Source organism: Pyrus communis, chromosome 5, assembly GCF_963583255.1.
Source record: "Pyrus communis chromosome 5, drPyrComm1.1, whole genome shotgun sequence".
In the NCBI taxonomy this organism is placed as follows: domain Eukaryota; kingdom Viridiplantae; phylum Streptophyta; class Magnoliopsida; order Rosales; family Rosaceae; genus Pyrus; species Pyrus communis.
Genome location: NC_084807.1, coordinates 17,648,662 through 17,671,215, shown reverse-complemented (window position 1 = coordinate 17,671,215; position 22,554 = coordinate 17,648,662). Strand labels below are relative to the sequence as shown.

Genomic DNA, 22,554 nt, shown 5'->3' with positions numbered 1-22,554 from the left:
GAAACCCATTTCACCCGACTTTCTTTTTCATTACCCAACATTCTTTTTCATACCTTGGCATTGGAGAAGCTAGAAGGTGCAGTAATCCGTCAAAGTCAAGTGAACAAGTGGCCACTTGAGTTGTTAGTTTTCAAATCATTTTCATTAGTTTTTATTGTATATCAAAACCACAATTTTCAAAAGTAATGCAATGAACTTGGGATGAAAGTTAGTCCCTTTGAAAGCAAGACAGTCAATGCACGCTTCAGTAGGTGGAATGTTATGGTCAAAAAGATAAATATTATTTGAATAAGTGGTTGGTGCAAAATCGTGGGGCTTGAGTTTGGGGCTACATCTAGCGTTTCTAATTCGTGCAATATTCTAATCTAATCTAAACGATGGGGAGGGGGATTCGAACTTTGGGAGCATGTTCAAGGGAAGTATACTACTTTAGCCAACTTGGCTACATCTAGGTATGTTGGGGCAACAAATGGCTTGAACTAGGGACATTTGTCAGATTTTGTATGAGACTGACTGTGTCTAGTTGCTTTTCTTGCGAACAGGGTGATTCAATGGACACTCGAGAATTGTCTTAGGGCACCCAAGAACGGTTTATGAACAACTAAGAATTTGTCTTCATAGTCGGAGGTCCACAGAATCACCCTTGTGCAAAAGCATAATCTGGGCCAGCCATAGGGGATAATTCGAACGGTCAAGCTTGATATTAACGACACTAGTCATTGCAGAAGAGAATGAGGTGATGGAAGTATGAGCAGCGGGAGGTGGGAAAAATTGGTTTGAGTGGTGGAGTTGGTGTTGTTGTTTTTAGCCATGGAAGCGACGATGGTTTGGAAAAAATTGGATCGTTTGTCGTTAGACTGTAGGGCTCAATACCATGTAAAACTTTAGAACACTAGGGTTTTCAACTCAGTTGCACACCCATATAATGATGGATTGCCGTATATTTATACACATCAATTTCAGATTACAAGTAGGTTTTTGAATACCCTATTTATACAGAGATCTTTGAATTCAAAAAGTACAAAATCACAACAAACTTATCCTTGAGCTATTCAAACTAAAACCAGACCTAGCAATCTTATCCTTTGAAGAGTTTGTTTCGGAGCTGAGTTTTTGATAAGATTGACTCGGTTTAACATAAAGATGGTTTTCGTGATTTTTAGCCTGGTCCAAATATCATGAATTACGAGTATAAAACAAGCTTCTAAAACATAAATGGATCAAACACTCAACGCAGATTTGTGTTGATTGTTGCAATTTTTGCAGATGTTATCAATGTTTAGGAGAGATGAGTCATCAACGTGTTACTAAACACTTGCAGAAAGTCGCTGGTCTACTCACACATGTTATCAATGTTTAAGGCGTTTGTTTTTCTCCTCCAACTCACTAGCCTTAAGCTTTGGTTCTAATTGGATTCCTCCTTTCTAATTGCTTTACATAAATTTGAGGAGATTTTGACACCCTTTTGGAAAATACATGTGAATTTGTTCTCTCCAGGGGTTGAAAGATGGTTTTCATTTTTTTTAGTCTGATCCAAACAACGTGAATTACGAGTACAAGACAGGCTTCTAAAACATAAACGGATCAAACACTCAATGCGGATTTGTGTTGATTGTTGCTACAGTCTTTGCATATATTATCAACGTTTTGGAGAGATGAGTCATCGTCATATTACTAACCACTTGCAGAAAAGTAGCTGGTCCACTCACACATGTTCCATGCTTGACCATTTGAGTCAAGACAACCCAGTGATGTTGATAATTGATCGAGAAAAAGCCACTACTGATTGGTACCTCTGGTGTGAACTCTGTGTTTGCCTTGCCTACAATTAATCCTCCTTTCCCATTGCTTTATTATCTCGGGTGATTCAATTCACACGTTCATTTTTATCACTCACACGCTCCTCTTAATTTTCAGTAGTTGGATCGAATAAATTAAAGAAGAACATAAGACATAAATTAACAAGAGGTGTGGAAGATGTAAATTTGGTTGGGTGAATAGCAACATCCTTTTATCTTCTCACACTTCTTTTTCTTTTTATTTGTCTGGTTGAATAAATAAAATAGAGATCAATGACAAAATTAAATAGGTGTGCTTGAAGCTTAGTTTTTTGTAGACTTGGATGCTCTTTAACTCGATTGTTGTGTGTTGAACTACCGGGCCACTAGTGTGGTGGGAAGTCAAGTCACGCGTAAGAATAATACATGTGTCGCTTTTACCTGTTTCTTCCACACGTCTGGACTTGTGGAGTGTTCTGATTGCATTCCTCCTTTCCAGTTGGATTCCATGTATTTCTTCCACTTGTGGAGTTTTAATGATATTGACTGATTGAAACCCATTTCACCCGACTTTCTTTTTCATTACCCAACTTTCTTTTTCATACCTTGGCATTGGAGAAGCTAGAAGGTGCAGTAATACGTCAAAGTCAAGTGAACAAGTGGCCACTCGAGTTGTTTGTAAGAGGCAACTTTATATATGTATATATGTACACTTGTAGTGTTGCAATCTTCTTCCAAATTTCCAATAACATAGCCTAAATACTTTTTCTTCTTCATTGTTGTTGAGATGCGGGGCGAGGGCGAGGGAATTAGGTGCTTCAAACTATTTCATGCTTCAATATTTGCTGTGCTAATTTTGTTACAATGTTGCAACCATTCCCTATCCCTTGATTTCAATAATATTTCTTCTGGAGTAGTTGGCCACTGGGATATTGCTAAGGTGCCCAAGGTGATCAGGTGCATACAGAGAGAAAAGGAAGCACTCCTTGCTTTCAAACGAGACGTCGTGGATAGCAAAAATCGCCTCTCTTCGTGGGGAAGCGAAGCCCAAAAACAAGATTGTTGTGCATCATGGGAAGGAGTCTACTGCGACAAATATACCGGCCACGTTGTCAAACTTGATTTACAAGGAAGATTTTCTCTTGGTGGTCGATTATCAAGTCAGGTTGGAAACCTTACCCACTTGCAATATCTCGATCTCAGCCTCAATGACTTTGCTAGTGTTGAAAATCTTAATTCATGGCTCCCTCGCCTTTCATCGTTAACCTATTTGGATCTCAGTTGGAGCAATCTCAGTAATTCTTATGACTGGCTGGAAGCAATTAATATGCTCCCTAAACTGACAAACTTGTCATTGTATCACTGTGGTCTTTCTGCTCCTCTCATTCATTCCAGTACTCTTTTTAACATAAATTCTTCAAAATCTCTTGCTCATGTTGACCTCATTTCCAACCAACTTACTTCTTCAATATTTGTATGGTTGTCAAACTACAATGCCAGCCTTGTTCATCTTGACCTCTTTGACAACCAATTAGTTGGTTCAATTCCCCATGTTTTAGGAAACATGAGCTCTCTTGTTCATCTTGACCTCTCTGTAAACCAACTAGTTGGTTCAATTCCCCATGTTTTAGGAAACATGAGCTCTCTTGTTCATCTTGACCTCTCTGTAAACCAACTAGTTGGTTCAATTCCCCATGTTTTAGGAAACATGAGCTCTCTTGTTCATCTTGGCCTCTCTTACAACCAATTAGTTGGTTCAATTCCCCATGTTTTAGGAAACTTGAGCTTTCTTGCCATTCTTGATCTCTCTGGCAACCAAATTGAAGGAGGGATTCCGCAATCTTTTTCCAAGTTATGTAATCTGCAAGAATTGGACCTTTTTAACAACATTCTGAGTGGACAGCTTTCCTGGTTGCTTCAAATATCAATGTCTGCATGCCCTGATCAGAACTCATTAGAGACTTTGCACCTTGGAATGAATGCTCTGGAAGGGGTGGTTTCAGAAAGCCATTTCTCCAATCTCTCCAGATTAACAATTTTGGATTTGTCCTCCAACTCACTAGCTTTAAGCTTCAATTCTAATTGGGTTCCTCCCTTCCAATTGAAATTCATAGATTTGGGCTCTTGCAAGATGGGTCCACATTTTCCTAAATGGCTTCAAACTCAGAAAAATTATCGGATTCTTGATATTTCTAATACAGGAATTTCTGATATCCTTCCAAGTTGGCTATGGGAAATGATGTCTCATTATCCAGAGTATATACTTATAGATCTCTCCAACAACCAAATTAGAGGAATAATACCCAATTCAAGATTTGAATTTCCCTCATATTCCTTTACTAGAGTGAATTTGAGTAAGAATCAATTGGAAGGTCCAATCCCTTCATTCCTTTCCAAAGCGACATTGCTCGATCTCTCCAACAATAAGCTTTCAGGGTTAATTTCTTTCTTGTCCCCAGACAAGGTTAGTAATTTAACCTATCTTGATCTCTCAAGCAACAATTTACATGTACAAATTCCTAATTGCTGGACAAATTTTGCAAATCTAGCCATTCTTGATTTGAGTAACAATGCTCTTTTTGGGAAAATTCCTACCACAATAGGCTCTTTATTTTCAATTCAAACATTGAAGCTGAATAAGAATAGATTTGTGGGAGAATTGCCTTCATCTTTGAAGAATTGTACAAGCCTCGTAGTCTTTGATGTTGGAGAAAATAATTTATCAGGGTTAATACCTGAATGGTTAGGGGTTGAACTTCCAAAGTTGGCTATCCTTATCTTCCGTTCTAATCACTTTTATGGAAACATTCCCCTGCAGTTATGTAATCTAAAACAGATTCAAATTCTAGATCTCTCGATAAACCATATCTCTGGAAGTATACCCAAATGCTTCAACAATTTGACTAAATTGACTGAAATAGGAAAGGCAAATCTAACCGTCCATCATGAGTATGGCGGTACCCTCACTATGTTTTTCGGGAACAGGGTTTATGAAGATAAAGCATCCTTGATATGGAAAGGCGTAATGTCCGAATACAAAAGTACTCTGGGGCTTGTAAAGAGTATTCATCTATCGAGCAATCAGTTAACTGGGGAGATTCCTAATGAAATTGCTGATCTTGTTGGGTTAGTTTCTTTAAACCTGTCGAGAAACAATTTAACAGGTCAAATAACTCCAGAGATCGGGAAGTTGCAGTCATTAGATTCGCTTGATTTGTCAAACAACCAAATACATGGTACAATTCCAACAAGTCTCTTTCAAATATCTGGCCTTGGTAAGTTGGACCTGTCAAACAACAACTTGTTTGGAAGAATTCCAATGGGGACTCGGCTCCAAAACTATGAACCCTCTGCTTTTGCTGGGAATCCTCTACTTTGTGGAATTCCACTTCAACAGTTGTGCTCTCCCAAGGAAACAAGTCCAGAGGAGCCACCCGTGTTCAGGGATCAAGTTGAAGACAATGATGGATTTATAACACCGGGATTTTTTGTGAGCTTGGCGCTTGGGTTTGTTGTTGGATTTTGGGGAGTTTGTGGGAGTTTAATGTTCATCAGGTCATGGAGATACACATACTTCAAGTTCTTGAACTGTGTATACGACTGGCTTTATGTGAGGGTGGCGTTGATTAGGCGACGAAGAATTGTTTATGGGTAAATTGTAAGTACTCTTCCACATAACTATAGTGTGATGATATGGCATCATTGCTATCATGATTAATATGAATTTGGTCTGTCTAATTGTCTTTGAATTTGTAACTAATATATGCTGTGGTTTTTCTCAATATTTTCAGCTCGTGCATCTACCGTTCGCAAGCCATGCTCCCCTTCAGCCGGAGAAGGAGATAGAAGAGTGCAATTAGAAGTTATGATTTGGTGAAAGTGTTGTGCTTGATTTAGGGGCGTGTTTGTTTTTGCAATGATGTAATTCAGATTATCTTTGAGGGGTTAATTAGGTCCCTTTAATCCCCTTTTACTTATTGTTATCATTTTATTATTAAATTTTCTTGAGAAACTTGCAGAAACTTATTAATCAAGCAACAAAGAGAAAAGCAGACATATAGTTCAATCAAGATTTGATACATTAACCCTAAGAACATCCCAGCACCGGTCTTTCAATATCTTCGTTAAAAACCAAATCTTGACAAGATTAGATTCGGCCAGTGACCATCTAGTTTTTCTATATGTATAGCTGCGTTGTAATATCCGATCCTTTTTTTTTTAGTTGCTTGCATTTATTATATAAAATCCTGCATCTTCAGTCGTTCATCAGTTATTTTGTTAGTTTGAAACCATGTTCGTTAGCGTCAAATTAAGACCAAGAAACACAATAACTTAGGGCAAATAAATCAAAAGAAGAACCACAACCAAACTAATAATCATGTACGTACAACAAAACAACTGTATTTATGCTTGTCTGGCCTCTCAAAATATAACCATTAGTTATATACACTCATTATCATAGCCTATTAACCAAACATACAATAATTCCACTACACAGCATATTTCATAAATTGACCTTGTGATGCACCAAGGTATTGAAATCCTAGTGGAGAGCCCATCTAAGCTAATAAAAATAAGGAACTTTAACGAAAAACTCTTCGTACTGTTCACTTTGACGGAAAAATCACATTTTTACACTAAAAAGTCAATCTTTGTACTATTCACTTTATCTTTTATTTTGTCCGTATCGTTAAAACTCAAAGTTTTCAAGTCATTTTCATTAGTTTTCATTGTATATCAAAACCACAATTTTCAAAAGTAATGCAATGAACCTGGGATGAAAGTTAGTCCCTTTGAAAGCAAGACAGTCAATGCACGCTTCAATGGGTGGAATGTTATGGTCAAAAAGATAAATATTATTTGAACAAGTGGTTGGTGCAAAATCGTGGGGCTTGAGTTTGGGGCTACATCTAGCGTTTCTAATTCGTGCAATATTCTAATCTAATCCAAACGATGGGGAGGGGGATTTGAACTTTGGGGGGTATGTTCAAGGGGAGCATACTACTTTAGCCAACTTGGCTACACCCAGGTATGTTGGGGCAACAAATGGCTTGAACTAGGGACATTTGTCAGATTTTGTATGAGACTGACTGTGTCTAGTTGCTTTTCTTACGAACAGGGTGATTCAATGGACACTCGAGAATTGTCTTAGGGCACCCAAGAACGGTTTATGAACAACTAAGAATTTGTCTTCATAGTCGGGGGTCCACAGAATCACCCTTGTGCAAAAGCATATGTTTAGAGAGAGGAATATCCAAATTTTGGGGTTCATTGTTGATTGCTAATAGACTCTTCTGCAACTGGAGCTGCAATGGAAAGAAACATGGCAGCAGATGGCTCACCTTGGTCTAGGTTTGCACTTGAGCCTGCATGCATGCTTGACATCCCGCAACTGTTTTAAGTTGATGTCCTTGCAGATGACTTGTCTGATGTCAAGATAATAGTATCGTATATCCAGCAAAGATACTTCTCAGACAGCCCGCCTTTCTGGAACAAAATAACTGACATAAATTTCATTGAGAAGGGGAATGCAATGAAAGGCCTGCACCATCTGTCTTTTTTCCAATTTTTTCCAAAGCAATTCATTGAAAATATCACATGCTAAACCGATCACAATGTTACAATATGTCCACTGATCGCAATGTTATAACTCGAAATGACTCCTTTGTTATTCCATAGTCTGAACTGTTTCTTTGCTGCCATTAGCTCGAAATGACTCCTTTGTTATTCCGTAGTAGACTGGTTCTTCGCCTACAAAGGTAATGAAATTCCAGCCGAAAGCAGACCCACCAACAATATATGTCCCTTGAGTCTGACCATCTTCAGCCCGCTGCTTTTCGCTGGATACACCTGTTGGAAACTTATTTTCTGATGGCTTTGCAAAAGCCCTTGTATCTTGGGGCTTTTCACCTGGGACATTCTTACTTCTTGTTGCCGAAACTGTTTCAGCCGTCATCTGTTTGCATAGTTCCATTAGAAGTTTAACATCTGAAATTTGCAACATAAGCGATAATTAGCAGATCTCATGATCACTAAGCAACATCTCAAGCAATTGGCCCCATCATACAAAGCCTTGAACTCTAAAGTGTCCAAAGGAATCCAAAAACTGGAGAATAGGCAGATATGGTGCTCAAGAAACTCAGAACAAAACCATGTGTCAATATAAGAAGATGAGTGAGACAGATATCTCCTCGTAAAGAAAGGAAAAGGTCAACTGAACGCCACTAACAGTATTCTAGGATTGGGCTGCCACCAATAAAACTATCAGAGACTCAGTTTCAAGGGTGAAACTCGATATAATCATTTACACAAAGATTAATAAACCAAGCACATGAATGAAAGTCAGATGTCATCATAACCACCACATTAATAAACTGCTTATTTTAAGATTAACAAATCAGCTCAGCTTTAGCATACAACTCAAGGGATAACTATTTGTCTGTGAAAAGATGAAAACAAAATCTAAATGAGCTTACATTCTTGAATTTCTTCAGATGACTTGCACGTTCGAAAGTCAGGGGTCCTGAGAACCTTCAAGATGACAAAAAAATAAGTTACTCCATGCATACTTCATATAATGTAGCAAACAAACGAAGCAGTTCAAAACAGCAGGATTTAGACAAATTGATTGAGAGTGATTACATTGACAACCTTGATAGATGAAATCTGCAAACCAAGTGATTACATTGACATACAGATTACACAACGATATAGCATGCATTCAACACATTACACTTGGTCTGCAGCCTCAGATAATCAAACACTATCCGAAATGTAGCACATAAACACTAATTTTGACAGCTTCACTTGATACAAATTAGAAACACCTCAATTCACTTGAAAGCATAAATCACTTGCCTTCATTCTTCACCTAATCCCAAAAATGATTACTAATAGTTCAAATATTACAATTCTGCACCGAAAATATTAAACAACTCAATCATTAGATTCATGACCAACAGCCATTTCCATAAAAAACGTTATTTACACAATTTTTAAATGCATAGCTACTAAGGGCACCTAAAATGTAAGTACAAGGCAGCAGAGTTACAAAGATTATACATTTATTTAATATTTTAAGAAAAGTGAAATCTTTAGAAATGTTAAAGACATGCCAATTATGAATCCAAACAAACCCAAAATCCACAATTCAATACAAAGAAAACCCTCTGATATTAAAATTTAAAAAAAAAATTAAAAAAAAAGAACAATAAAAGGAAAACCCAGATCACAAAAATCTTCAAAATTTACAAGAAATTCACATCAAAATGAAAATTTTGGGAAATGGGTTTTCAACTGTACCTCGAGAAAATGAGGGCGGACCTCTTTGAGGACCGCGCGAATCTTGTCGAGGGTGGATGAGTTGGAGAAATGGGCATCGTTTTCAAGAGGTCTCTTCTTGGACTTGGGAGGAAGAGAAGACGGAGGAGGCTGGGGAGGGAGGACTTCGGCAGAGCTCGGAGGGATTGGGAGGATTTCGGTGGCTGTGGACTCGGCTGGCTTTGGATCTTCTTCCATTAGTGCTGTTTGTCCGCGGAGTTCAGAGTACTATTGGGTTTTAAGTTGCATACAAGCGCGAGTGACAAAGGCTTGTGGTGTGTTTGGCTGTCAGTGTAAGCTTATGCGCTTAAAGCAGGACTACATACAACCGTTACATTACATTAGCATTGTGATTTTTGTACCTGTAACGTAAAGATATATGTAAATTTGTATCTACGTAGCGTTATATTAATTAGCACACCTGCTACACTCGTGTCATGTAAGTTTTTTTTTTAGGGAAAATTAGAATGCCTACATCTTTTCTATAGTTATTAGATTAAACATTCATCCCTTTTAAAGATTTGATTAAAGTGCTTTAATCAATTGTCACCTCAATAATTTTTTATTTATTTAATTTCCATGTCATTAATTTAAATGCATTTATATCAAGGCACAAGGTAGCTTAGCAACTAATTACCTATAATATAGGAATTTAATTTCGAATCCGCTTCTACGCATTAAATGATATTTTTTAATAAAATAAAATAAAAAATTAATTAACTAATTCCTCATTTCCTTATTATCAATATTTAAAAAAGAAATTCTCTTTCTATTAAAAATGTCTCAATAAAAGGTCTTCAATACATATTTTTTTCACGTATAGATATATAAAAAATATACTTAAAACTTATGGTACATTTGAGAACAAAAGTATCGACTTTTGGTACGTTTAGATTTCAAATGCACCGAGAAACCAAATGTACCAAAATTTCAAATGTACCATAAAACCAAATGTACCTATTGTTATGTAACTCTTTTGGTTCATTTAGATTTCAAATATACAGAAAAACCAAATGTACCAAAATTTCAAATTTACCATAAAACCAAATGTGCCCATTGTCAGGTAACCCTTTTGGTATGTTTAGATTCCAAATGTACCAAAAGACCAAATGAACAAAAAATCCCAAATGTACCACAAAACCAAATATCTTTATCAGATAACCCTTTTTGGTATATTTACATCCCAAATGTACCGAGAAATACAAAAAATTAATCCACTGTAAAACTAAATGTGTCCATATTATAGGTAACTAGACATAGCTATATTGTCACATCACGGTCCGGGGCCCACCACATCCCGGCCCCGCTCCACCACCGTAGTACGATATTGTTCGCTTTAGGCCTTACCATTCCCTCACGGTTTTGTTTTTGGGAACTCATGAGTAACTTCCCAGTGGGTCACCCATCATGGGATTGATCTAGCCCCCTTCTCGCTTAACTTCGGAGTTTCTACGGAACCCGAAGCCAGTGAGCTCCCAAAAGGCCTCGTGCTAGGTAGGGATGGGAATATACATTTAAGGATCACTCTCATGGGTGATGTGGGATGTCACAATCCACCCCCCCTTAGGGGCCCGACGTCCTCGTCGGCACACTACGGCCAAGGTTAGGCTCTGATACCAAATTGTCACATCCCGGCCCAGGGCCCACCACATCCCGAGCCCACTTCACCACCGTAGCACGATATTGTCCGCTTTAGGCCTTACCATTCCCTCACGGTTTTGTTTTTGGGAACTCACGAGCAAATTCCCAATGGGTCACCCATCATGGGATTGCTCTAGCCCCTTTCTCGCTTAACTTCGGAGTTCCTATGGAACCCGAAGCCAGTGAGCTCCCAAAAGACCTCGTGCTAGGTAGGGATGGGAATATACATTTAAGGATCACTCCCCTGGGCGATGTGGGATGTCACATATATAATCAAACAAATCTTTATTATGTGTTGGGTCTTCTAAATAATAAAATCTGACAATTTTTTTTTATAAATATTCTACTATATTCACAAAAAAAAAAGTAAAAATTATAACAAACAATAAAAAAATGCATAGAGATGGATAATAAATACATAAATATAGGGATAATAGGAAAAGAAAAAAGAAAAAAGAAAAACAAAATGTCCAGGAGAAGTCGTGAAAAACTAAAATTCTAAACAAAATTGAACGTATGTGAAAAACTGAAATTAATAACCAAAATTTTAAGAAAATGTTTGATCAAATTTTCAAAATGAGTGTACGTTTAATCTAAAAAATTAAAAAACAAGGTGCCTATATCAAAACCCCCCTTTTATTTATTTTCAGAAACAATTGTGATAAACAGAAAACCAAATGGTGTTTTCTCATATTTTACTAAGACCAACTCCAATGGTTGAAGTTAAAACTTAAATCTTTAGCTTAAAAAATTTAGGTTTTAACTCAAAAATATTTTTTTTTTCTCTAATGATTTTGGCTTAATATTTGAGCCCAAATTATTGAAGAATGAATTTAGACTAAATTTTGGTAACTTTTTTTATAAATAAAATTTATGTGTATTATTCTAATTTATTTTTATGAAAATTTTAACATAAAAATATTTTCATTCTGATAAGTAATGAAAAATCATTAAATATGCTTCAATTTTGGATGAATTTTGATTTAAATAATTTTTTTTTGGATTTAATCTTAGATCGCATATTTTATTTTATCGATAGATTTAATTATATTCGACCTTAGCGGTTGGATCTAATGTATTTATAAATTATATTGAATAAAAAAAGTTTGAATTTGTGTTGTTGGATCAACCAACAACCCAATCTTTACAAGCAACGGATTACAAAATAGTCGTTGGAATGGAATAGTATAAGGTGGCATACAAAGTTGTTAGCATCATGAGAGCCCGCCACTAACTTGGCTCATTTTGTCATTTTTGAGCTAAATCTGCCCAAATTTTAGGTTTTATCACAAACACAAATTGTAGCCCAATTGTTTTGGAGAAGATTGGGGGTGTTTAAAATCTAAAATTATAAGTTTTAACCCGACCATTGAAGTTAGTCTAAATGGTAATTATAAATATTTTTTTCGATGAAAAAAAATACTTATATTAAATAAAGTTACTATGATCACAACCAGTTTTGATAAAATAGGTCTTGAAGGCCACAAATGGTAATTGCCTATCCCAAACATGAAGAATATTAAATTGAATAATTGCATTTGCTAGAAAGTTTGCTTCTCTAAAAATGTGGGCTAACGAGAATAAATCAAAAGAGGTCGTCAAACTTTTGATGTCTTCAACAATAATCTTTAAGCGCCAAGGAGCACTACATGATCCTAATTCCTAATCTAGCGTCAATCACTAATTTTTTTTATTTATTTTTTATATCTTCAGTTTCCACATTTTCTTCAAAAATCAAATTTCAAGTTATCATTATTTACATTATTTTGGATCCGAGTCACAAATTTAACAATAAATCTTTCACCGGCATTCAAGCCCCAACAAATATGGGTCCAAAATGTTTTGACCATTTATGACAACTCGTAGAATGATATTTCAGTCAAGTAGATGGATTACGCCCTTCCATTTCATTTCCTCCTTTTTCCAGTTCCCTATATTTCTGTCTCCTTTAAGTCATAATCTTAAGAAGAAGAAAAAAAAGAGCTCAATAACAATTCATGATTTTGCAATCAATTTACTTCAGAAGAGCTCAACACCAATTTATACAATTTGGTTGCTAATATGAGCAATTGATAGGTTGATGAAATGTGGAGTTTCCTCAAAATCCAAGCCAACTAGTATCTCGGGTGGGGGAGTGGGGCAAAGCCTCACACTCGGTTAGCCATAATAATGTGGTTTAAATTCGCCATTAGTGAGAATTGAACCTAAGACCTCTCATTTACAAGTGAAAAAGAAAATCACTAGACCATAATATTAAGTGGTCCAAGTATATCACTTTTAAACACACTTAACAACCTTTAATCGTGATTGTGCTCTCGTCATTTTGTCCTTATTAAACACATTTTTAAAAATTTGAGAACTAATAACTTGGAATGAAAATACATTAAGGATCAAACTGAAGCAACCCAGAAAGGGGGATTTTCTTTAAATCCTTGACTAATATTTTTTAGCACAAAATCTAATATGGTTTGAGGAGGCACTTGATACAATTATTGATTTTTGTAGTAAAACTATGTAATATTTTAGTGAAAGAAAGTCCTTCTTCTTTGATTGAAATTTCCGACAAGATTTTATGCTTTATTTCATAAATATCAGACTTTCGCTATACATATAGAACAATATTTGGCTACTCAAACATGAGTAGGAACTCCTATTCAAAATTTCTCAAAATTTCTCAAAATTGTTCATTGTCAATTTATAGAACTTCATGTTTATAATCAGAACCATTCATATTATAAATCGTGTAACGACTCGTCCCCAAAAGTTACAATCTTAATAATTTTAATAAGTGAATTTACGAAAATGCCCTTCGAGGCAAAGTGTTGACTTTTGTTGACTGTCATGTCGTGTCATGTAAGACTCGTTTTCTTGCCATATTCTTGTGGTACTCGTCGATACGGACACGTGGGCGCAAATGGAACGCAATTTGGAGTTATAACGAAGGAGTTATTAATGAATGAAGTCGAGGGTAAAATTGTAAATTTATTATTTTCTAGAATACTCCAGATTTTTGGAGTAAAATATGGTGGAGCCACCTGTGTGGCCCAAATTTAAAGAAGAAAAGATGGGCGATGGAGATAGGCTATAAAGGAAAGAAATGAGGGGGATGTGAAGCCAACCAGGAGAAGAGAGAGATGGTGAGTGACCAATGGAGAAAGAAGAAAGGAGGGGAAAGGAGAAGGGTGAGAAGCACGGGATCATGGATCCCTTACCGGTTCTGCACGACCCGACCTGCGAAAATTGTGAAACCTGAAGGGTTTCGATGGTTTTCCGGCTAATTTCCAACGATTTACGCTGAGTTATCATCTGGGAACTTCTCACCAACCTTTCCTCTTCGATTTTCCACACAAATTAGATAAGATTTGGTCTTGGTTTCGTGAGAATGGCACCGGAGGCACCGTTGTGTTCTTGGTGGCAATTCGCCAATTTTTGAAGCAAAGTCCTTCAATCTCTACCACCATTAGACTTTCCTTGAATCCCAGAAACAAAGCCCAATCATCCTTGGAGGCGTCGGAGCTTGTTTGGAGTTGAATCAAGAACACCCATTTCAAGGGTTTCTGACAGATCGAGGTGGATTTCAGGTGTTTATTGGCCTTAGACACAGGTACGAAAGTTTCTCTATTCACTGAGATCTTCATTTATGTGAAGTTTGAGAATTTTTAGAAATAGTTGAATTTTCCTGCGAGTCAGGGCGGCGCGTGGGCCAAGACGTCCCCTAACCTTCCTAGGCTAAATTTGAATACCTTGATTCCATTGGTGAAGTCCAATTGATGAATTTCCGTCATTTGAACGTAGTTCCATTAAGGTCCGGCTTGATTATTATAGCAATTGACAATCCGACCGTTGGATCATCACCAAACTTTGATATGTTATAATACTTAATATTTGGGGATATTAGAAACTTACGGATCGGGAATCTGACTTACGGATCTTCCCGAATAGGATATGTAAGTTGCATGTTCTATTGATAAGAATTCTAAAACATGATTTGATAATTGTTCTAGGCACCGATCGTTCGTGACGCCTTGATGTTTGTGCTAGAGAGTTGTAGCGCAGACTCCAGGTGAGTAGGCTTTTGGTTTTCTATATATATGTTTTCCATTTTCCCAGAAATGGTTTTAAATGGATTTACATTTTTAAATGCCATGTCAAATGCATTACATTTTAGTGTATGCATTAGTATAGATATGCATATTATTGCATGACGCTGTGGACGCCTAGGTAAACTTCAGGTAAGTGCATATTGATGTTAGTGATTGCAATGTGTATGGTTATGTTTAGATGCATTTAGTGCTCATTATCCTGCACCCTAGTGTTAGTGCTCCACCCGAGGCCAGGGCCAGCCTTCACGTGATCGTTCACCTTCCGTATTGTACGCTCACCTTGGATCCAAGGCAGGTGCCACCCTGTTGTACAGACCACATTAGGTGATTTCGACTCGTAGGTGACTTGCGATACTTCGCACAGTCTTCACGTGATCGTAGCACTTGAGCGTATTTATTTACACCCAGCCTGTCGTATAGACCACATTAGGTGGTTCCGACTCATATGCAAGAATTGGTTAATGAGCTATAGGTTCAGCCGTACAGGTCATGTTAGGTGACTTCGGCTGTCATATCATTTTACATTGATTTATTTTACCTGGCTTACTTATTTTATTGCTAAGATACTTGACATGGCATATACTTGGTTTTCACTACTCTCGAGCATGATTTCTATATACATATGTATTATTATTTTTTGAGAAAGTATACGGGTGTTACAGCGAGGGGTTATAACGTTTTCAAAAAGTTTTTATTAAAAACTTTATTTTCAAGCCCATTCACCCTTATTTTGCGCCCCTCCAGGTTTTAACTGTTGGAAGTTCGTATCGATGAGGATTCGTGGTGAATCTCAATATAGGTGGCTACCTTTGAGGGTATGATCCTTACCCATACTACTGTACTTTACTTATGCTCTGACGTTGCGTGTGAAATGGGCTCATTCCCGCTCATAGCGTACTTTTGTCTTTAGGCACTTTTAGGTTTAAATTTAATCACATTTTCCACATCACCATACTTTATGTCTTCGTCACCTTCCAGGTGTCACCCAGCACAACTCGATTCGGAATCCTAGTGGATATTCCGAGTCATGGTGTGTCAAATCGCCCTATAAAGATGCCTTTACAACAAATCAATTTAAACTAAGATCGTTTAGTCATCAAACTGTTTAAAATCAAATGAACGATATTGGTTTTACGAACAGTTTATGTATTTGCTACAATAGATTGACTAAACGACCTTAATTTTAATTTATTTTTTGCGAGATGATCTTTACATTATGATTCATAGTATGAACAATTCTGATGATAAGCACAAAGCTCTATGATTAAACACTAAGAGTTTTGAGTAGGAGTTCCTACTCATTTTTAAGTAGCCAAGCATTGTTCATAAGAGTAGGAATTCTTACTCAAAACTCTTCGTATTCGAATCACATAGCTTTGTACTTATGATCAGAATCGTTCATATTATGAATCACTTTGTAAAGATCATCTTTGCAAAAATGAATTAAAACTAAGGTCGTTTAGTTAATCTATTATAGCAAATCCATGGACGGTTCGTAATGCTCTTATCAATTCCGTTCATCTGTTTTTATACAATTCAATGACTAAACGACCTTAATTTTAATTGATTTTTTTTACAGAGATGATCTTTATGGAGTGATTTATAATATGAATAATTTCGATCATATACACGAACTTATAGGAATCGACAACGAATACTTTTGAGTATGAATTCCTACTTATCCTTTGAGGAGCCAAATATATATATATATATATATATATATATATAAAGGAAATTAAGAAAAAATTAAAAATAAATAAATAAATAAATAACCCCATTTTGCTTCCAATTCCTTGTACTTTCTTCCCTTCTAAAAAAATGAAAAATCCTCACTTTCTCTAAAACCAACTCTCAAAAGCCTCCATCTTTAAACCAATCTTTCCAGAGAATCCGAGAGAAAGCGAAGGCAAAAGGATATGAACTCAAAAACCGAAAGGCTGGTGAGGAGGACGACCATGGTGGCCACTGTCACTGCTGCCTATTTCCTCTTGACTGCTGATTACGGCTCCGAGCCCAACGCTCTCGACCCTGTAAGTTCCTTTTTCTTCCCGCAATTTCATATTCTGTAATCAAACTTTGATATTGTTGCGAAAAGGGTAGGGAGGAAAGGAATAATTAGTCTTGGGTTGTGATTTAACTTCTCAGATGTGTAATTTTAGTTCACAAATGTGGGGGTCTTTCGATTTCGGGTTCGATTTACAGTTGCTTGTTGTAGAATGAATTGTGGGTTATGGAATTGGACTAATTGGGTTTTTTTTTTTTTTTTTTTTTTGGCTCTGCGTCGATTTTGTTCATATCTTTTTAGCAAAATGATAATGTGAGTGAGATTTTGGGTAGTTTTCTGCTTGTATAGTTACCACTCTTTGCTTGCAAGTTTTTTAGTATTTGATTGCTCAAGATACTAAGAGTGATTTTTCTGTCATTGAGATTCGATCGTTTATGATGAAAATGGTATCGTAAAAAGCTTCAGAAAATGCGACCTAGGAATGGTATTGGTCTGCTATGCCGTGTAGATTATCGAGCACTTCCTTTTTTCTTCCCTGAATGTAGAGAGGAGCGTTTTAATCAGTTAGGAACGACTTGTTTGGCGATTAGAAGAACTATAGGATGCTAAAACGGATAAGCGGTCGATTTTGTGGAGATAGAAACTGGTGGTGTCATGAAAAAGTCACCTCTTCTTATCCAAAGTGAGAGGATATAACGTGAAAGGTTTAAGCACAGAAAGATTGGGGGTTGCAGGGAGATCAAAAAGAGGTTAAAGTTAAAAGTAACAGCCAGAATATCTGATAAAGACCGTCAGTAATGTGTAAGCTTTCGGGGTTGCCAAAACTGTTTTTTATAGGCATACGAACTTTACTATGTCTTGCACATCAATGAAGGCATTTGCGCATGGAACTGTTACCCAACTCTAAAATACCATGCCTGCTAGACTTATGAATTGCTTAAAAACCTTGTTATTCCGTCATTAGTAATTAGTGATTGTCATTGGCTGTATATTTGAGGTCTAATTGCACCAATTTGTGATGGCAGATTAAGAAAGCTATACAGTCTGCAGAAGGTTCTGTGAAAGACTTCATTTTCAGATCAAAGAGTCCACCTCAGGAAAGCAAAATCGAGAAGCTGGGCGCTGCTGATGCAAAGGACCGTCCTTAGTTTAATAGGCAGTTGATTATGTATAGAAAGATCGTCGGTCTGAGAATGATGTTACAGTTCTGTTAAGTTTCTGTGGGGTGATATTTGGACCTTGTGTACCTTTTGCAGAAAGATAGTTTCATGCTTGGTTTTATGTATGATATTCTCCTTGCTGCTGATATAGAACTCAACTCAGTGCGGATATGATTATGATGTTCACTATATTACATGTTATAAGTCATGCGATCCCGGGTTGTAGGACCCAATTGTCCAACATCGGAGAAATAGATTATTGTGGAGTGGTTAAGAGCTCTTAGCACCCTTTCCTTACGAGCTGGTTTTGGGTGCAAATTTTACCCACACTCCTAAGAATTGGTATCAGAGCCAGGTTTCACTGTGCACTTGGCCTCAAACTCCGCAGGAAGGAGCAAAGGGCTACCTTAGGGAAAGTGCCAATAAAGTGGTGCAGCGAGGGCGTTGGGTACGAAAGCGAGTGGAATGTTAGGACTCAATTTGTCGCACCTCGGAACAATATCTTGGAGTGATGGAAGAGTTCTTGGGCACCCTCCCATTACGTGCCGGTTTTCAGTGACAGATTTTAGCTTCTTAAAGAGTTAGTTTGGTATTGCTGCGTTTTTTAAAAGAACTATTATGTTGTGCTATAATAATAAATATATGTAAAATAAATTATAGAATGTTTGATGAACATTTTTTGTGAAAGTGTTTATAACCAAAAAAAAAAAAAGTGTATAAATGTTTGGTAAATTTTTATATAAAATTCATGTGAATATGTCAAGTGACTAAAAAAGATATGATATTTAATAAGATATAATAATTGCCAAAGAGAATATTGTAGGAGCAAAGATTGTCATTTTGTAAAATATGCAGAGCTATACTTGTCATTTGAAAATTTCATTAGATGGGCACTGTTCACCATGCTTTGAAAAAAAAAAAACAATTTTGTTAGAAGCATGGTAAACCTTGCTTCTGTTTTCCGTACTGTTCTATTGTCATTAATAGTAATTTTTTATATAAGCACTTTTTTTTTTTTTTTACCAAACATATTTTCAAATTTTTTAATAAGCTAATATCTGTGGCAATTTGATAGACGGTGCAGATGAGCCTGTCACCCTTCTTGAGTCCCACCAGCATCCCCCCTTCCTAACTAAAGCATCAAATTTTTAGTCCAACTAAAATTTGAAAATGTGTAAAAACCTCCTTCACACATAACCGTTATTTAACTAACTCATCCACTCCCTCCCTCCCTCCCTCCCTCTCCAACTAAAACTCCCGCACTCTGTGAAACCATAACATGCCCCTTCCTTCTTCCCTCTCCCTCCAAACCCTAGCTCCTCCAAATGCTGACACAATCCAGAAACCCCATCAAACTCTCCCCCAAAATCTTACTCTCTTCCAACTTGTCCACCCCCAACACTTTTCCACATTACAATTTCAAAACCTTCCCTCCAGACCAAAAACCCTCAAGTTCAAGCTCCTCTGCTCACAATCCCCAACCCCAAACCCTTCGCCGCCATCATCTTCCTCTCCGGTCCAAACCCTAATCTCAATACTGCGAATCATACCCGACTGGGCAGACCGCACGCAAGAGCGTGGAATGAGACAGCACAGAACACTTTATGACCATGAGAAATGGATGCATCACAGAAACTCCTACCGCCATCTCCGGCACTTGCTCTCAAGCCTTTCGTCAAGAGTCATCTTGTCTTTGATACCGCCGGTGATTGCTTTTACTTTGGTAGCTGTGGTGATTGCTAGCTATAATACAGCAGTTGCGTTGGATTTGCTTCCGGGAATTTTCCCGTTGTTGAGGTCCTCATCTTTGCCATACCAGCTCACAGCGCCGGCATTGGCGTTGTTGCTGGTGTTCAGGACAGAGGCTTCGTATTCGAGGTTTGAAGAAGGGAGGAAGGCTTGGACTGAGGTGATTGCAGGGGCTAATGATTTCGCAAGGCAGATCATTTCTAGTGTTGAGACTTCGGGTGATGCACAACTCAAGAAGGCACTTTTGCAGTATATTGTGGCCTTCCCTGTTGCACTGAAGGTTTGTGGCTTTCGGGTTTGAAATGTAGTCTTGTTAGAAGCTTTGCATGCCTTATTCTATTCTATTTGGTTGTATTATACTTTTAACAGGTTGTAAATTACTGAGAAAAAGATGAGAGCACACGAAATTGATCATTGAAAAGTAATCCCAAAGTGAATGTGCAATCGGTAAAGAAATGCTCAGTTAACTATAACATGAGCTAGAGCCTTACCTTTTGTTTCGTTGATTTTTCCAAGCTGAAGAAAAACATGATTCTGTTTCTTGTTCATTCTTTGAAGCTGTTCTTTGTTAAGTTTGATATTGGTAACGCAATCATTTGATAGAGGTGAACTTTTAAGTGCAGTGTCATGTCATTTATGGCTCAGATATTGGACGAGACCTCCAAAATTTGCTTGAAGTAGATGATCTGCTAGTAGTTTTGAACTCAAAACATCGACCTGGCTGCATTATTCAGTTCATCTCCCGGAGCCTTCAATTGCTAAAGTTGGAGGAATCAAGGAGAATTATGTTGGTAATCCCTTCCCTTCCTTGATTAATAGTAGTCTCAGATTACTATTTTACTTGATATTTTTTTGTTCTCATGATCTTTCTGGTGCATAAGTTCAATCAAAATTACTAGTGACATGGTTTCTTGAATAAAATATCAGTAAACAGTTGGCAGGTGTAAATCAGTATTATTTCATTCTTAAACAATCTGCAATCAAAGATCATGTCGACGAAGAAACTTAATCAGTATCTTACCTTATCATTATGCAGCAATCAAAGATCTCTTGTTTCCATGAAGGAATTGGCGTATGTGAACAGCTAATTGGTACTCCCATCCCTCTGTCTTATACGCGCTTGACCTCAAGGTTTCTAGTCCTCTGGCATCTCACTCTCCCTATTATACTATGGGATGATTGCCACTGGATTGTGGTTCCCGCTACTTTCATCAGTGCAGCTTCACTGTTCTGCATCGAACAAGTGTGTTCCTTTCTGTCCCTGCTATGTTATGTTCCCTTTTTAGTGCTGCATATTTCATATTTCTTCCTTTAATATGATTAGAAAAGCCATTCTTTGTATAAACGGAATGGGACCAATGGTGTCCAACAATGGTTTTGATGAGACTGTAACCGAGGTCTCAAACAGATTTCCTCTGACCTTAGTCTTTTAATCTTGTATTAGACCAATAGAAAGACACATCCGGAATCGCACTTTCACTCTTAAACTATCAATCGTCACTTCATATATGTTTCATTCTGGAACACCGGCTTTTACTGCTGTAATACATCTAGTCTTGTACTGTTTCATTCTCCAAAAAGGTTAATGAACTGGATTCTTGAATGCTGATGGCAGAAGATTCGAAAGAATCGTATCTGCTACTGTGATATGAGTTGCCTCTGCCTGATCACTTCTATGGGTATGCTACCCTAAACTTCCGACTGCATTTCCACCTGAAATGAAATATTAATGCCACTCGTGTTCATTTTCCAAATTCTGCAGGTGGGTGTTCTGATTGAGGAGCCATTTCCAATGCTTGCCCTTGACGATCTTTGCAACTCAGTTCGAAACAATGTACAGGAGGCCCTTGCAAGCGAAAAACTAATCCGCGCACGGCTTGCTGCAAAAGGAAGGATCCAGTCTGAGCAGCAGTTTCAAAATGGGCAGCCTAGGCCTTAAGTCTTAGATGGATCAGAAAGTCAGCTGCAATTATCTTCACAAACGTTATACAGGCACCGAAACATAACTCCGCGAGTCTGCAGACCTACGAGTTTCTTGCACCTTACGCCATCTATACGATGATTGAGCCTCGAGGTTGAAATTTGTAAATATAGAAATTATGAGAACCAAGGAACCTTATTAGTTTTGTCTGTTCCAACACTAGATTATGTTTCATGTGTGTATATATATCATCATGTCATACTTTGGCTCTTCTTCATTTTTGAAAACATGACACAAAACCGAGTGCAATGACATTTTAGGATTCATATAGCCAATCACACTTAGTGATATTAGGCTTTGTTGTTGTTGTAGTTGTTGTATGTAGATAGTTGGCCTCCCAATTCCACTGTAAATGATGAAGGAAAGAAATAAGTTCTTTAACCTCATTGCAAGTTTTGATGGATCACATCACATGAAGAAATTGACATACAAATCCTGTTTCATTTTGTTCTCTAAACTTTCAATTTGGTCATGAGCACCTTTAAATTTTCAAGTTGTGTCGACGTCTCTCAACTGTCAGCTTTATCAATTATTTTGTTAGACTGAGTCCATTTTGTCCAATAGAAGCCTATGAATTTCAATTCATCTTAAAACTTTATAATAAACAAAAATAAATAAATAATAGAAATGTCTGAGCCCGGGTTCGAACCGGGGACCTCTAGTGTGTGAGACTAGCGTGATAACCGACTACACCACCCAGACGTATTATTGATTGCCTTCAAACAGATATATATAATGTTTGATACTATTTGAAAGATAGAACACCTGGTTCCAACCAGTACTCACCGAAACATTCAAAATGGTAGCTGCTAATCTT

At 37.2% G+C, this 22,554-nt stretch overlaps 4 protein-coding genes and 1 non-coding gene across 5 annotated transcripts; 3 read left to right on the top strand and 2 right to left on the bottom strand.

Annotated features, from left to right (window-relative positions):
- The first annotated feature begins 2,259 nt into the window (after positions 1–2,259).
- LOC137734157 (receptor-like protein EIX1) lies at positions 2,260–5,780 on the top strand. The gene is made up of 2 exons (XM_068473464.1): positions 2,260–5,436; positions 5,570–5,780. The coding sequence occupies exon 1, from the start codon at positions 2,566–2,568 to the stop codon at positions 5,431–5,433; it is 2,868 nt and encodes a 955-aa protein (XP_068329565.1). The 5' UTR covers positions 2,260–2,565; the 3' UTR covers positions 5,434–5,436; positions 5,570–5,780.
- A 1,527-nt stretch (positions 5,781–7,307) lies between these two features.
- On the bottom strand, positions 7,308–9,381 carry LOC137734158 (uncharacterized). The gene is made up of 3 exons (XM_068473465.1): positions 9,081–9,381; positions 8,255–8,309; positions 7,308–7,766 (listed from the first exon to the last, which is right to left on the bottom strand). The coding sequence occupies exons 1-3, from the start codon at positions 9,294–9,296 to the stop codon at positions 7,447–7,449; spliced, it is 591 nt and encodes a 196-aa protein (XP_068329566.1). The 5' UTR covers positions 9,297–9,381; the 3' UTR covers positions 7,308–7,446.
- Positions 9,382–16,639: 7,258 nt separating this feature from the next.
- Positions 16,640–18,193, top strand: LOC137735086 (uncharacterized). The gene is made up of 2 exons (XM_068474459.1): positions 16,640–16,872; positions 17,873–18,193. The coding sequence occupies exons 1-2, from the start codon at positions 16,759–16,761 to the stop codon at positions 17,993–17,995; spliced, it is 237 nt and encodes a 78-aa protein (XP_068330560.1). The 5' UTR covers positions 16,640–16,758; the 3' UTR covers positions 17,996–18,193.
- Positions 18,194–19,286: 1,093 nt separating this feature from the next.
- LOC137733142 (voltage-dependent chloride channel 1, chloroplastic-like) lies at positions 19,287–22,158 on the top strand. Its single transcript, XM_068472301.1, has 4 exons — positions 19,287–20,036; positions 20,380–20,547; positions 20,793–20,999; positions 21,519–22,158. The coding sequence occupies exons 1-4, from the start codon at positions 19,287–19,289 to the stop codon at positions 21,693–21,695; spliced, it is 1,302 nt and encodes a 433-aa protein (XP_068328402.1). The 3' UTR covers positions 21,696–22,158.
- A 207-nt stretch (positions 22,159–22,365) lies between these two features.
- On the bottom strand, positions 22,366–22,439 carry TRNAV-CAC (transfer RNA valine (anticodon CAC)). Its single transcript has one exon. It is a non-coding gene; the product is annotated as a tRNA-Val (tRNA).
- Positions 22,440–22,554: the final 115 nt, after the last annotated feature.